Raw genomic sequence first — 16139 nt, forward strand, 5'->3', positions numbered from 1 at the left:
CTCTTATAATCCCATCTTCTCCAATCTCTCTGTGAGGAGAGGGGGAAGAAAAATACAAGTAAGGCATAAGACAAGTTGCCTACAGAATTCTCCCCCCTCCTCCCCTTTGTAGAGTGGAGAAATTAGAGAAGAAAATAAGCAGAGCATACAATGGAGAGAAACACTGGTCTGTTTGTGTGGCACACTTGAAGCTGCCAGTGCCACCACGTTGCTTTCAAAATATATTTCGTTTTGCACGCTTGCTTTATCTTTTGTAATCCCTTCTACTAATTTCTCCATTCTGCTGAGGTGGGGGGGGGGAAGCAAAGCAGCAGGTCAGGTACAGGACAATGCATACTGACTGTAAAGGTGACCAAGGGTCACTGCAAAGGTTGTAAATATGGGCATTGGTCATAAAGTCATGTTTTCAGAAGTGTCGCGCGCACACACACAAATGCACAGGTGTGTATGTGTAGAATCCAAGCCCAAGAATGTTTACAAAACAGAAGGCCTTTCAGGGCTTAGACTCCCATTCCAGATGCTGGAATTTGCAAGAGCCGGATCCCAGGCAGGGGCGCAGAAGGCGGGCAGCCTCTTTGTACGAGCAGCGATGTGCCTCGTCTTCAAGGACCCTCCTCTTTCTCCTTCCCAGGGCTACCGGACCGGCTATGCTTACCGTTACCCTTTTGTCCAGGAGAAGACAAGGCACAAGAGTGAGGTGGAGATCCCGGCCACCGTCACTGCCTTTGTCTTCGAAGAGGAGGCGGGCCCCATCTTCACCCACCGGCAACACGCCCAGAAACAGCAGAAAGAAAAGACCCGCTGGCTGAACACCCCCAACACCTACCTGCGTGTGAAGGTGGCTGAGGACAGCCAAGGCGGTGCCAAAGCCACGGTTAGGAGAGAGAGGAGCCTGTCTGCTGCCGCAGCAATGCGAGCCTGGCTGTGCGGTGGGCGCCTTCTTGCAGTGTGCACAAGGCAGAGAAGGATAGCAGGAAGAACGCCCATCCTTTTGGTGACTGTAGAAATTGGGGAGAGCCGGACAACGGATTCACCTTGCAGGGAGTAGATTTAGGAGCAGTGCAGTGGTGCAGATTGGCAAAATGTCCAGGAAAATGGAGACCAGGAAGGCCAAAAGCCAGCAGAGATGAGAGCGCCTCCAGCATGGCGCCAATGGGCTGTGGGGAAGAGATCTCAGGATTTGGCAAAGTCATCTTGACTGGGGAACCGGGAAAGTTTAGAAATTGGAGTTGGTAGAGGTATCTCCCTCTTGGTCTGACAGGTCCTTCACTGCTGCCACAGACATTAGCGGTCTGCCCAGAAGGAGGCTCATTCTGGAGATCCAGAAGTCACTTACTGTAGAGGGGATCCCTGGATAATAAAAGGCCTTTGCAAGATTGCTGGATGGTGCTTGCCTTCAAATGAAGCCCATCCCTGGCAGTTGTGGCATCATAGATGAGGAGCCGAAGCAGAAGAGGACTCGGTTGCCTGCCTTCCTGCTTGTGGGCTTCCAGATTAGATCATGTTCCCAGCTGGGGAGACCTTAGGATTGGCTGAGACTTGTGGCTGAGATGCCTTGGAAGGAAAAGCTAGAGTCGGGCAGCCGTGGTGGCTGAGTGGGTAGAGAATTGGGACATAGCAGAGTCAGAGGCTGCTGCATGGGGGCCACAGAGGACCACTCCCCAGGGACCAGAGAAGCTGAATAGAAGGCCAGAAAGCTGGGAGGCAAAGGGGAACAAGGTTCAGCTGGCAGTTTCTGCCTTGACTAAACTATGCAAAAAAAAAAAAAGTTGGCATTTTCCTATTGCAGTTACCGATGCAGTTGTAGAACCTGCCTTCTTATCAAAACATTTAGCAAAAATTGTGTTTCTAATTAGATTTGACCTGATTTCCACACTGATAGTTGCGGGACCAGGCTAAGCAGCCCTGAGCATTGTCTGGGTGGGTAAAAGGCCGTTCCAGTGAAGGAAGGAAGCCAGGTGCCACCTTCCCTTCCTTCTCAAGCTCCACCGCCCTTTCCCGCCGAGGGTTGCTGGGTCGGCTCCTTTGTGGAGCTAAGGCCAAAGCCGACTCGACTGGCTTGCTGTCCACAATCCGGGTTCCTAAGTGGGTTCCCATGGCTGCTCCAGGGAGGCCCCTTCGCCCTTCTTCAGACAGCCTTTGTTTGCTTCCCCCCTCCCCCCCTGCTCTCTAGTGGATGAAAGCGGACGACGTGGAGAAATCCAGCAGTGGCATGCCAATCCGAATTGAAAACCCAAACCAGTTTGTGCCTCTCTACACAGACCCACAAGAAGTCTTGGAAATGAGGAACAAGGTACATCAAGGTTTGGCTCCTCCGGTTGCTGTCTGAAGCCCTCCCTCCTCGGGTCTCTGCCCTGGAGGGGGTTGCTTTTAGAGCAGCTCCACTCAGGGCTGCCTAGAAAGAGAAGAGACTCTGGCTGATGTGGCAGGTCAGTTGCTGGTGGTGCAGAGGTGAGGTCTGCCTGTGCTTCCCCCCCCCCCCGCCCCAGCCATGAAGGCCACCAGGTGAGTTGATCCTTCCTTCCTCTCGGGCTCCTGACAAGCAGGCCAGAGGGGCCCATCCGCAGCGTTACCTGCTGGGAGGCGGCCTTTATGAAACAGGTCTGACACTGATCAGCTAAATGTGCCTCTCAGTCTCAGTCAGACTTTTCTCCTGCTTTGGTTTGGACCAGAAGCTCTCCAAGGTCTCTCCCAGCCCTGGGATTCTGTGCTCTGTTTTGCGGCTGGCAAATGCATCTTCAAGTTGGGCTTTATTTTCTGCCCTCTGCCCGGCATCTGTGAAGGGAGAAAGGGGAGGATCATGTCACACACATCACAGGGCAAAGGACACATGTCATTTGCGTCATGGCACCATGTTGCAGCCGAGGGAGGCGACATCCTTGGAAGGATGGTGCCTGCACAGGGTGCCGTGTGTTGCTGCCTGGATGCTCCATTAGAGCAGCTCTTGTTTGCCTTGCAGTGATGGGAACAATCTGCCTCCCTCCCGCCATTTTCCCTCCTCTTCTTCTGGAGGTAAACTCTTTACAGGGGGGACTCCCCCACCCCGCCTCTGTCTTTGCCTCAGAAGGCTGCTAAGCAGGGGCCAGAGAGACTTGTTGATGGTTTGGAGGCGGTCTCTCCTGTGGTATCAGGCAGACCCATTCTCCCCCTAGCCCCATTTCCTTGGCGTGAGTGGCCTTCCCTGCCTGGAGGACGGGCAGCAGCCTCCTTCTGCCCGCTGGTGGCATCTGCCTCCTCCCTCCTTGCCTTAAGGGCTGTTCCTCTCAGCTTCTCTGCCATGACAGGCCCATCTATCTCCCTGCAGATCCGAGAACAGAACCGCCAGGAGGTGAAATCGGCCGGACCCCAGTCCCAGCTGCTGGCTAGCGTGATCGCAGAGCAGAGCAGGAGCCCGGTAGGCATCGCAGGCTGGCGCTGGCATCGGGGGCACCAGGCTTGGTGGCTCCCAGCCTGTGCCTGTGCTGCTCTCTCACAGCCCTCTTCAGCCCCAGCTCTGGGAGCGGAGGCCATGGACAGGCAGGCTGGAGAGGCCCTGACGGGAAGTTCAGCCCTCGGCTCTGGGTCCAAGAGGGGGAGGCTCCATCATGCACCTTCCTCGTGCCAACCAGACAGGCCTGGAAGGTGTGAGCATCTGGCTTCCTACTGCTTGGCTTTTGCTTTGCCAGGCCTCTTGGCCCCCTCTGCTGCCCCTCCTTTTCCTTTGGCCCTTTGCTCAGTGAACGCCAGGTGCATCCTTGTAATTAGCCTCACAAGCCCTATTTTTTAAAAAAATTCAGCAGGCCTCATTTGCTTTCACCATTGTGTGCACACAACCAGCCAGCCACACAAACACATCACAGACGCCGTTAGAAAGTTGGTTTCAGACTTAATTGGGGGGAGTTGTGGAATGAAAACTGCCAGGTGATAGTTATGCACGGTCTCTGTATTGCTGCAGTCTACCGAGAGTCACTTGGCTGATGGAGAGACGAAGGATGACTCCCGTGTGGAGGCCTCTCTTGAGCCCGAGTCCCCCAACCCCTTCAGCCAGCTAACCGATCAGGAACTGGAGGAGTACAAGAAAGAGGTGGAAAGGAAGAAGCTGGGACCTGACGGTAAATGTCCTGGTGCAGTCATGGCTACTGAGGCTGCAGGCTTGAGAAGCCCGAAGGACTGCAGTGAATGCAGTAAGGGAGAGTTGAGCTCACCATCAGCTTAGAGAAACCAGGGAATATTTTTAAGGTGTCCCAAAAGTTGGTGGGTAGAAACTCGGGAGAGACGACTGTTACTCCACTGTCTTTGTTTCTAGTCTGAGTTGCACATCCTTCTTCTCTTCCACCATCCCCTCCCAGGTGAAAAGAAGGACAGCGGTCCAGAGGAGGAAATGACATCCCCTGAAGAATCCACCGTCACTCCTCCCGAACAGAGCCCCACAAAGCCTGGGGCAAGGAGCCCTGCCAGGTCCCCCTCCAAAGCTCCAGAAGGTAGGGGTGCCTTTGGGACCAAAACATCCTCGTGCCGTCCATCATGATCTCTGCAGCAATTGGACACCAGATGAGGGATGGCCAGCAGCTTGGATGGGATTTTTAAAAAGCATAAAGAGAGAGATTATATTGGCCCGACAGCTGACTAGATGTAGAGGGCAGAGAACCCCTGTCTGGCCACCACTGCAAACAGAATAAGGCCTTAGGAGCCCCATTTAATGATTGCCAGCTGGATCACCTGGCATAATAGATGATCAGAACTGATTGAGACGGAATCAGGGGTGTCCTTCGGTGTATCAGAAAAGTCAATAAATACAATAAAAACTAATACAAGCATAAAAGTAAAATAAAAAATAAGAAAAATAGTGCAGACAATAAAAAATAAGACATAAAAATACATGAAAGAAAAAAAAGAAATATATAAAGAAATGTTCCCCTTTCGTCATAACAAAGATAAACAATTTTAGTAACTTCCTTCCTTCTCTTAAAATACAACAAATAACCTCTTCTTCCCATATCCCATCTCTTATCTAAGCAAACCTTCAAAGCCTTGTCATTCAGTCCTGGTCACCAAAAGTCCAGAAATAACAACTTCTCTATTTTAACCTAGATCAGATAAACCAATTTTATATTTCTTCCTTTTACTTCTATCAATCTTGATTTCATTTTTTCTTTTTCCCTTCTCAGAAAATTCTTCAAAGCTTTAACAAGCCACTATTGTAAATCTAAAACAGGAACATTATCCAAATCACTCTTTTAGTTTATTTGTATATCCCTTTTACTAATTAAGACATCATCCAGTTTCTCTTGTATGTCCAGTGTAACTTCTTTTTCCATGTCATTCTTGTAGTCTGTCATTTGTAAATCCACTTTCACATCAGTCTCAATCTTTTCTGATAAAACATATTCCTCTTCTATATTATCTTCTAGACACGGTCTAGCTATAATGGCAGACATTCTTAAAATTAATTTCTGGATCCATTGTTTAAAATTATTATTTAAATGTCTGATAAAATATTTTACTTCATTTTGTAGAGCATATGTGTTCTAAAGAATGTAATCTTTAGTTTCCCCTAGTGTCCAATTTTTAAGGTATTATCTTATAATATTTTAAAATCAAAACAAAAGCATTTTCCCAAGGGAAGGATTTTTTATAATTAACTCCAAAAAATTATTTCAAATTTATTTGGACCCTTAGTTTGTTTGTAATAATGTTCTAAAATCAGAGTTCTTTTCATAAATTTGTTGTTTGTTCCAAAAATAAAATATAATTTTAATTTCTTAAAAGTAGGCCAGCTGTTCACTGTCAGGAAGTTTCTCTGTAATTCCAGGTTGCTTCAATTGAGGGTGGGTCATGCCACCAACTCTGCATTCAGTCTGTAAAACAGTGTTTCTCAAACTTGGCAACTTTAAGATATGTGGACTTCAACTCCCAGAATTCCAGCTGGGGAATTCTGGGAGTTGAAGTCTACACATCTTAAAGATGTCAGGTTTGAGAAACCCTGCTTTGAAATGCTTCAGACTCCTGACTCGTATGTCACTATGTGGAGGAGGAGGAGGAAGAGGAGTTCTTCAGCCTCTCTCAGGCCCAGAGCTCAGAATAAAGCTTCAGTGGAGGGAGATTCCTGAATAGTCTCCCTTGGGATTATTTGTGGCAGGGAGGACAGTCACTGGCTAGAGAAGCATTCCCCAAATGCCAAAGCTGGCATCTGCCACCAAAGGAGTACAAGGGCGCCACCCAAGAGAGGTTTGTCAAATTATCTTGTCCTTCAAAAGAAATTTTGAAAACTAATTCCTTCCTCGGACTGAACTAGAGTTGGGCCTGTGACCCTAGAAAGCCCTGGTCTGTGTGGCTCCTTTAGGCTGCAGGAGTTGTGCTAGTATGTGTATGTGTGTGTGTGTGTCTCTCTCTCTCTCTCCCCCTTTCTCTTTGCCATTGTCTCATTCTGCCGCATTGTGTTTGGCGTGTTTATCTCCACAATGTCTCCCTTTCTCTTTCCATGTGTTGCTTTCATCCAAGGAGTTGCCTCTGGTTCTGAATACTTGTCACTTTAGTAAGTATAGAGAGGCTGCGTTCTCCCTTTCCAGCTCTCTCCCCGGGGAGGGAGGGAGGGGGGGTGCGCTGGGCCGGCCGTCTTTGGGCCGAGCAAGGCCGCCTGTTGCTGGAGCAGGAACGGCTGTGTGGGAAGTCATAGATGGGGTGGGCATGATGATCACAGGAAGTGACTTAGCTTGGCATGCAGGAAGCTTGCAAAAGGTTTGGTGAGAGGACAGCCTTCCATGTTCGGGAGTTCTAGGGCCAGAGGAAGGAGTTAGTACCAAGTGAACTCGTGTGATATTCCCCCGCACAGATCCTCCAGGAGGCTGACTGTGCAACTTCTAGAATTCCTAGTTAACCCGGTTAAAATCCTCAAATATCTGGAAAGTTAAGGAAAATTGATCTGACAGTCTCATCGGGATACTCTTCCTGTAAGAACTTGTTGCTTGATGTGGGTGTTCTTTCCAGATGTTTATTTTCCTTTAAAAAAATGCTTATGCAGTTCCATGACTATTGGAGGGGGAAGGAAGCAGCTTCAGAGGCTCCCCAGTTCAAGGACGCCTGGAACAGCACCCTCGTTCTATCCTGGGCCTCACCAAACCTCAGAGCCCGTTGAAGATCTCTTGAGATAGTTTCCTTCCTAAACCGAGTGATGGAGAGCCTGATGTGGAGGGGGAGAGATACGTTCTCTCCTAATAGTGCAAGCTTCCTGAATGTTTGCAGTATGCACCATTGCTCTGTGGGCCATCAGTAATCCATGGAACCTGTCTGTAGTCCTAGGTAGAAACCAGCTGCTATTCCGTAGCTCTGAGGCTTCAAGTGTAGAAGCCCCAGTTAAGATCTGGCATCTGCCGGCACCTGAGCAGATGGTTCCAGGCAAAGCAGTCTTTCAGCCCCCATTAACAGGGGGATATTCACCTGCGTGTCAGGTATGCTGATCCGGTGAACCTACAGCAGCATGAACCCTTAGGAGCACGAGTGACATCCCATGCACAGCTTGAGGCCTCAAGAATGCACAGTGGCATTCTCCCCCTCCCTCCTCCACCCCCAGCTATGGGCATAGCAAAAATGGCTGCCAAGTTCTAATGTTTCATGACAGAGTGAGATGTTTATGATGGAAGCTTTCACTGGATTTGATTTAAATCACATCTAGTTTGGGATCTAGGTGCTACTTAATTCATGGTCCTGTACATCCCTGTTTTGCAAATGCAGCCTCCCAACCAGCCCACAAAACCAAATCCAGCCCTCCCCAGCAGATACATTGGGAGGAAGAGATTCTGCAGGCAGAAATGCTGAAAATGTCAGCCATCAGCTGCGTCCCAGCCTAGGGCGGTTCCCTAAGTGGCAAGAATAGAGAGGGGGGGACTTAGAAAGGGGCTCAGCTTCATCTGCCAGAGGTCAGAAGCATCTGCGGCCTTAGGAGATAATGCAGGACTTTCACTGTGTGAGCATCCTGCAGGATTTCAGCCCCCCAGGGGGAGTTTGGCGCTTCTCCCCCACCCAGGGAAGTGGCCACACACAGCCCAATTGGAACAGTGGGTGCTCTTGCGGACGTCTTGATTCCGGTTCTGCTTTCTAGCAGCTTTGTTGATCCCTCTCTTTGGCCCCAGGCTCCCCCAAACAGCCCCTCACCCTTTATGCTGGGCTCCTTTCCCATCACCCGCTGGGTGGGAGGGGCGTGTGCGTGTGATTGGCCTCTCTCGCCTCGGCCTTTGGGGCTTACAGTGCTGGGTTCTCGGTGTAAAGGCTCAACACTGCTTTCTTTCTGTTCTCAAGGTGGGAAGAAACCTGCTGATCCTGCCTCAGCCGACAAGGCCGAGCCAGAGGCAGTAGTGGTCAACGGGAAAGAAGACGACCAAACAGTTGAAGAGCACCTCAGCAAAGGGATCAGCCAGCTGACCACCAATGCAGACACCACTGAGGGCCCAAAGGACAAAACCGAGTCGGTCACCGGTGGGCCTGTGAGCCCTGAAGGGTCCCCTTCCAAGTCTCCCTCCAAGAAGAAGAAGAAATTCCGGGCCCCCTCCTTTCTGAAAAAAAGCAAAAAGAAAGAGAAGGCAGAATCCTGAGGTCTTCCCTTTCCTCGCGCACCCTGCCTCTTCTTCTCTCCTCTCCTCCCCTTCCTCTTCTCGCCTTCTGCTGCCCCCTCCGATCTCGTGACATCATGAGGATAACGGGGGAAGATTCCCTGGCAATGGTCCATCTTTCAAAAATGCCCCAGAGAGGAGCCCGGCTTGGAACGGTGCTCCTCTTGGAGCTGTCTTGTGGAGCCCTTGGGGAAGACAAGGAGCACCTGAAGCATCTTCCCTCTTCCGGCAGCCTCTGTGGAGCCACAGGTGCAGCCACGCCGGAGAGAAACCTTCGGGCCTGTTAAGTTCCATGTGGGAGGGAGAGGGTGCATTTCACCTCACCATTAGCCACTTCTAGCCTGTTGCTCTTGCACAAAGGCGGGAAGCCATGGAGTGCCGCCCAAGGGCTACGTGAAGGCCCGTGGGTGGTCCTGAAGCAGGAGGGGGCTTGCACCCGTGGGGAGCAGGGGTGCCTTTTACACTTGTTAAATGGCCACATCTTCCCTAGGAAAGTTGCTCTGAACTTTAGAAGCAGAAGGACACACTGCAGCTGCAGCTGCCAAAGAAGCCTAACATTTATTGTGGGGTAATCTGACCAGGGGGCCTTCTGGCACCATCAGCCTCCTTTACCTGCAACAGGGTGACCCCAAAGGCCTTGATGAATCAGGTGGGTACTCTTGGGCAGCACATCCAGAGACAGGGGGCGGAGAGCAGTTGCCATCCTGGGGGGTCACAGGAAGGGTGCAGTCTTCCAGAGACCTCCTCTGAGCAGCCCCCCTGAAACCATGGACAAAAGCAATTGGGTGAGTGAATGAGGTTTGAAAAGGGAACTCAGGGTGTTTTGTGAGTCCTGGGGACACGCCGGATGGGTGTCTGCACCAAGCATCTTGAGTTAGGGCAGGTTCTGAATTGCATAGATCAGAACCCAACTTGTCATCTACAATGGGAAAAGAGGGCAGGTGTGATACAAAACCATTAGAAGGTGCCAGATTAGGCAGCAATTGGTCTGCAAGTTCCTTGCTGCTCGGCCCATTTTCGAGATTGAAAAGTTCCCCCTCAGGTAGACTGCCGAGTCTCTTCTGACCTGCTATCGAAAGGGAAATATGAAACCCCAATTCTGCAATAGTCTCAGGTGGGTCAGAAATCTGAAGTTCATCTCACCTGCATTGCATCCGGCTATTATTCCATGTCAGTCAAGTAAGTGCTACTGTGTCCATTGGGAATATCAAGAGCAAAGAACACACATGCACGCACCTAGTTGCACACATGCACACACACTGCCAATAACTTGTGCAATGAGTACTACTGAAATTGCAATGGATTAAGCTTGTAGAAATAATTTCTCAGTGCACTGTTAAGGAATATTGTCATGTGTAAATTATTTACTGAAGTGGTGATAAAGTTTGCTCCGATCGCATACTGCTTTAAGGGACATGCATTCTGTGCAGAAATGGCCTTTTGCTGCTCCCAATAGAAGTGATGTGGTGTCTAGCTTGACTCATAAATGCTCAGCTGGGATATAGAGGCAGCTTTGAATGTCTGGCTTGATGGTGCATCTTTCTGAGGTGACAGAAAGATTGTCCTTGAAAAGTGCTCAAAATCTTTGTGTAGCCTTTATTTCCTTCACCAACCTTTCTGCCCCAATTGAGGTTTCACAAAGTGGCGGACGAGGTGAGCGTGACTGGTCAGTTGGTGAGTTTTTCTCTGCCAACTCTCGCCCATCCCTTAGGCTACTTTCTGTCATCCCAGCCTTCCTTGGTCTTCCCCACCTGCTTGGGCGGCTGGGCTCCAGCCCCCTCCCCACCATTTTCCTTCTTCTTTTTCTATTTCAAAAGGACAAAGACATCAAGGTCTTGCAGGATCCCAAACTTGTGTGGCAGGAGATCAACCTCCCGTCTTACTCTTAAAAAAAAAAAAGGCGAGGGAGGTAACCTGAGAAATTCATGGGCAGACTCAGTGCCACGTGCAGATTGCCTTTTTCAAATGGGGACTTTGGGGTTGAGTAGCCTTTTGAGAAAAAGTCAGATTGTTCCTCTCATCCTTGTTGCAGACCTTAATTGCTCACACCCAGACCGACTGCAGGAAAAATGGGTGAAATGGAAGGAAAGATTCACCTCTCCAGTGCCCTGAGAGCTGCATGGCTCTAATTTAAATTGCCCTGTTGGAAGCAGCTTTCTAATTCTTTAAAAACAAGGGTTTTTTTCCCTAGAAACTCCTAAGAGTAACCTCCACTCCCCTTGCTTGCAAGCACTTCTAGCAAAGCTGCTGAACTGTTTGCAGGTTAGGAACAGCCTGTCACACTGACAACTGTGCAGTTCCAGAAACAGCCCATCTCCTAGAACTGGTTCATGGCAGGACTTGAAATAACAGGTATGCTTGCAGATGCCTTATTCCAAGGTGCTAAAAGAAAAAAAAACTTGTTACAGCTTAGTGTTAAAGTGGAAATTAGCATCATCTGGGGAAGAAAGCTTTGCTCCATTGGACAAATTGTGCCATTGTTGTTCTTGTAATAAGGAGCTTCAAATGTTTCCCACAACAGCTTCTATTTCTCCGGAGAGTGTGGGAGATAAACAGCCCCCAGCAACATGAAGCAGGTTTTACAAAGCGCATTTTACACCTTGTGGTTGGGGTCACTCAAACATGTTGGAATAGCTGAAGATTTAAAATGACCAAAAGAAAAGGTGGGATCAGGTCCCTCCTACGGGTGGTTGCCTTTTTTATAAGACCAGAAGGGAACTTCCACGCAAAGCGATTTCTCCCAAGTAACAAAAAGGGGAAACCACCAGCTCTTCTGAGCTTGTCCTGAGGGCATTTGGTTGAGCGATGCTGTGAGTGACTGGGCTGCCCACTTGAGCCCAATTCAGCATGATGTTTGTCATATGTTCTTATGCAAGGAGGTTGGCTTACCTAAAAACTTACAAATTGCAAGCATGGGGATAGGATCTCCTGAGATCCACTATGTGATAAAATACAGGGTAGCTTAGCTCCCCAGGTCAGTTTGCATCCTGGAAAGGAGCCAGTTCACCTGAGGCAGGCAAAGATGCTGATGTTGCTCCTTTTGTGTATGCCTCTGCTTGTGAAAATGCATGCAAAAAGCCTTAATCACAGTTTGGTGGTAAAATAGTCAAGCCCTCTTTGAACTCCATGTAAAGCCAAGTTTTCCTTGTACTTCAAAGCTTAAATTAGTGCTTTGCAAAGAGGTGCTCATTTCTTTTGTAATAAAGACCAAATTCCCTCTTTGGTCCTTATTACAAAAGAAATGAGCAGCTCTTCGCAAAGCACTAATCAATAGGAAATTGAGAAATAAATAATTCAGAATATGCAAAGTAAACAGCTGGAAATGTTTAGCAAAATATAAACATACCGGTATCTCTGTGTTTGGTGTTTCCACAGACCAGCCAATTCTGTTAAGCAGTTTAATGATAGGCATGTACAGATAATCCACCTCGGAAGGGGCTGAGGGGGTTTTGCATTGCCCACTTTTCAGGCCCCTCTTCTCTGACCAGCTCACCAGCTCTGCAGGTTGAAGAACTGCTGCTTGGCCCATGAGCAGTCTGGGCCCTTGGCTGTGGACCCCAGGAGTCAAACTCCATTAAAAGAAAGAACGTGGGCATAAATTGAGAAATCATGACAGTTATTAAGCAGATTTTTAAATCAAACTGCATCTTCCTTCCTGATTTTGTTGCTTCAGTGGCATACCCAAAGATGTAACAACTGAGGCAAGCGATTCTGAGTGACAGTTTGTGTGTCGGTACAGCAGCTGAACAAATGCTACCAAAAGCCCCTGGTTTCACCACCAGGCAGTCCAACAAAGAGTAGCCCTGTGAAATAGTGGAGAGAGAACGCCAGGCTAACCTAAATCCTGGGGGGTCCAGTGCTTGTGAACGGTGAACTGGGGCTCTGGCACAGTTTTTGATCTTGTCATTCAGCTGAAGCAGAACAGGAGTTCGGTGAAAACAGAAAAATGGCACATAAATCAAGTAATTAAATAGGGTACTTGCTGAATTGACAATTAGAGGGATCAAGACTGGATTTTCTGATAAGAGTTCCGCCCTCTCTCGGATCGATCCAGGTCTGCACCTCTTGGCAGCAGCAATCGTTTCCTGCCGCCATTGAATTAGACCCCACGAACGAGGGTCTTTTTCATCATATGTACCCTTATTAAGTGGTGGTAAAGTGGATGCTGCAAAAATGCAAAACCTGAAGATGCGTTCCCCCCCCCCCCCCCAGAGCTGCCAGCAACAGACATCCTGTCAGTTGCTTGGCAACCTAGCTGACTCCGGTGGGGTTTGCAGGGGCCGGTGGAGTCGGGTGTGGGAAGGGGTCAAACCGAGGAGCTCCTCGTCCTTTCAGAGTTTCAAAATGGGGCAGGGACAACTGTTGTCCGAATGCCCTCAGCAGCTCTTGGCTCCACACTCCAAAGAGGGTTTGGGGAGCCAGGGCTGCCTGGGGTCTGGGCTGGTGCTACACCCATCGGCTCTAAGAAACACGGAGAGACCGATAGTGAGATTAAAATCTTAGAGATAATCACATTAAGTCTTATTCATAGCCAACTGGAAACTTCTGTGTAAAACAAAATTACCTATTTTAAACCTTGGATCTTTCCCTTATTTTTACCGACTGCTCTCATTTGATGCAGTCGTTTCTCTCAAGTGTGATGGGTGTCAGTTCCATCTTTTGAATAATTTTTCAAAGCAAAAAAATCTGGCTAAATAGTCAAATGTTCCTTATAATATTTAAAAAAAAAAATCCTATTAGATACCCTTCCTCCAGCATCATTCTACACTGAATAGGTTCCTGGTGGATTATGGCCCTTTGAAAATAACAAGCAAGTAAACGTATAATTAAATACCTTTCCCTTTATAGGACTTGGAAGAGAGGTATTTAAGTTAGAGAAAAAGACTCTTCGCCATATAATTACATGACAATTTAGCAATTACTCATAAGTGTGCAGCTGTTCCCAAAAAATTTTATTTCATGTTAACAGTGTTCAAGTGTGTACTTTTGAAACAACTTCAATTACTGCTGTATTGTGCAGGTGATTGATGGCTTTCCCTCTAATCCAGAAAAGGTGGGCAGTGACTCTCAAGTGAAGCTGAGTCAGCCTTTTCCAAGGGGATGATCTAGAAAAGCTCATCCGAGCAAGGAATCCAAGATGAAAAACAGCTTAATGCTTTTAAGCTCTTTTTCACACTGGAACTTAGACTGGGCATGCCCATCTGTGGCTCTGGCCTCTTCCATCTTCACCTGTTCTGGCTCTCAAATGAACTTGGTGCTGATGGGAAAATCTGAGGGCTTCACTGATGATCTGGAAGTGGGCAAAGGTGGGCCACTCGTGAGAGAGGCACAAGGATGGTCTGTGCATGGTCTTAGAAATGATACACGACTTCCAGAGTGCAAGATATTGTGCCCCAAATCACTTTTTACATCTGCAAAACAATGTGATTGCAAAGTATACATAGCCTGAGATAAAGCTAATCATCTCTGTAAGGATGTTGAGACACTGAATTTGCAAAAACAACAAACTGGTGTTCCTAAAACAAAGAAAAGACAGTGATAGATTTGCTGAAATTATGATTGATATCCAACAAACAAACATCAAACCAGAACTACTGGTAGGTTTATATTTCTGTAGCAGACAGTTTATTCTTGGATCATGTTGTTGAGTTCCTCAACCTATTAAGCAAAGTGCAGCATCCTGGTATTAAGAGCAGCCTGAACCACAACTGGTCCCAAGTCCTTGGATGTGGTCTTCCACAGAGAAAGAGAAAAAGTGGCCCTGGGAGTCGATGAGCAACAGATTCTAGCTTTGACAAGGGCAAGAACACCCTGGAGGTCTTTCACCCACCCCCAATTATCAAAGAGGCCCAGGTCAGTCAGAAGGAGATGTAATAATAATGCAATGTATCTCAAGTAAGCTGCAAAAATTAAATGTCTGTGTCTGACAATCGTTGCTTTAAAGTGCTATTTAATGTTTCCCTTTGTAAATAAAGACACCCCCCCCTCACTTTGGCCTTTTACTGACATTGTAAAGTCAATGAATTTGCTCATCAAGCAATCACTTGTGCAACTCAAGATTCCTCTCTCGTTCAATTACTCCACAAAACCATGTGGTTTTTTTCTGTACATTCATTTCTTGAGAAAATTAGACTGGCAATTTAATTCTTGATGGTTTATGTTCCTTGGCAATTTCATATTTTCCTTTTTATACCATACTTTGTTTCCAGACACTGGAGTAGTTATCTTCAAAAGAATTTGGTGAGTTAGCAGTTTTGAGGCCTTCCCAGTTGTGCCGCTTTGCCATTCTGCTGTTGCTGATGCATGTTTCTCCTTAAAGGTGGCTGTCTACGCTCTTCTGCTTGACTATCCAGTGGTAGTAAAGCAATTGTACTCTTCTGCCAAGGTGGTGGTGGCCACCCCCAATTCCAACATTGCTAGGCCAAACTGCTAAATGTCTGAATAAGAGACTTCCTTAAACAGAAACAGCTTTTTGTCTCATCTGATGAATCTAAAAAGAAAAAGAATATGCCAATAAACTTTTACCAGAATACCAAATTGTTTTGGAAATGTCTGTTTTTTTATACGAACCAGCACACTTAGTCAAAAGCTAAAATATCAGGCCCATCAATGTCTGTTTTGAAAGATTACTGGTAGAAATTCCATTTTCCAGATCATACTTTTCTCAGCAGTTGAACATCATGTGCACTAGATGGTAAATTACACTCTTCTAGTATATTCCAGTTACAAAATGGACAATTATTTCTAGGGGGAAAAAACTCTTTTAAAATGGTAAATACTTCATCTGGAGGCATTATGTGTTCTTGCTAGAATATTGTAACCTATGAACATGGCCTTACATCCTGCTGCACTTCTTGGCTTTTGGTCAGCAACCATTTGATTATTTGAGACCATGGGAAGTGGCAAGAGGAGCTGAAACCATCTCCAAGCTGAACTCTGGCATTTGCCCTATGACAGCTGGATGGGAATCTCCCCAGAGGCAACTTGACGGTCTGCTCAGTCCCTTCTTAAACATATAGAATATCAGAGTTGGAAGGGATCTTGGAGATCTTCTAGTCCAACCCCGTTTGAGCAGGAGACCCTGTACCATTTCAGACAAATGGCCGTCCAGTCTTGTCTTAAAACCTCTAGCGATGGAGCCCCGAAGATTAAACTTTTGATTAAATTTTCAAATGAAAATTCAAGATCAAAACCAAGAAAAACTTTATTAAAATGCATACTGTAATAAAGATTTTCTGCAGTAAAGGACTGTCTTTATAATAAAGGACATGTGGTCACTATAGTTATACATTCAAAAGTTGGAATATAATAACAATTAGGAATAACAGCCATCCAAAAACGGCGCCCTTCAGATACCTGAAACCATAATTCCCACCCAGGGCAGCCCAAAGCCGCGGGCGCTGCTCGCCTCCCCGCAAGCCGAGCCAGCGGGCTTCCCCTCGGAGCGCCCCGCCAAAGGCAGCCGCACCGGCTGATGCCCCCGGCGGAACCCCTGGCGCGGAGGCCGTTTCCGCCCGGAGGTGCAAGGAACGGCCGTCTCACCGGAAGTTCCGG

General features: G+C 47.7%; 1 protein-coding gene across 1 annotated transcript in view; it reads left to right on the plus strand.

The window, feature by feature from the left end:
- Positions 1 to 8567, plus strand: part of ADD2 (adducin 2) — a 14821-nt gene extending 6254 nt beyond the window's left edge. Inside the window, exons 9-14 of the mRNA XM_015811158.2 lie at positions 632 to 874; positions 2174 to 2293; positions 3305 to 3394; positions 3935 to 4091; positions 4329 to 4460; positions 8275 to 8567. Coding sequence (XP_015666644.1) covers positions 632 to 874; positions 2174 to 2293; positions 3305 to 3394; positions 3935 to 4091; positions 4329 to 4460; positions 8275 to 8567 — 1035 coding nt within the window. The remainder of the gene's footprint in view (positions 1 to 631; positions 875 to 2173; positions 2294 to 3304; positions 3395 to 3934; positions 4092 to 4328; positions 4461 to 8274) is intronic.
- The last annotated feature ends 7572 nt before the right edge of the window (positions 8568 to 16139 follow it).

The sequence above is a fragment of the Protobothrops mucrosquamatus genome, unplaced genomic scaffold (genome assembly GCF_001527695.2).
Source record: "Protobothrops mucrosquamatus isolate PMUCROS unplaced genomic scaffold, P.Mucros_1.0 scaffold31, whole genome shotgun sequence".
Classification (NCBI taxonomy): Eukaryota; Metazoa; Chordata; class Lepidosauria; order Squamata; family Viperidae; genus Protobothrops; species Protobothrops mucrosquamatus.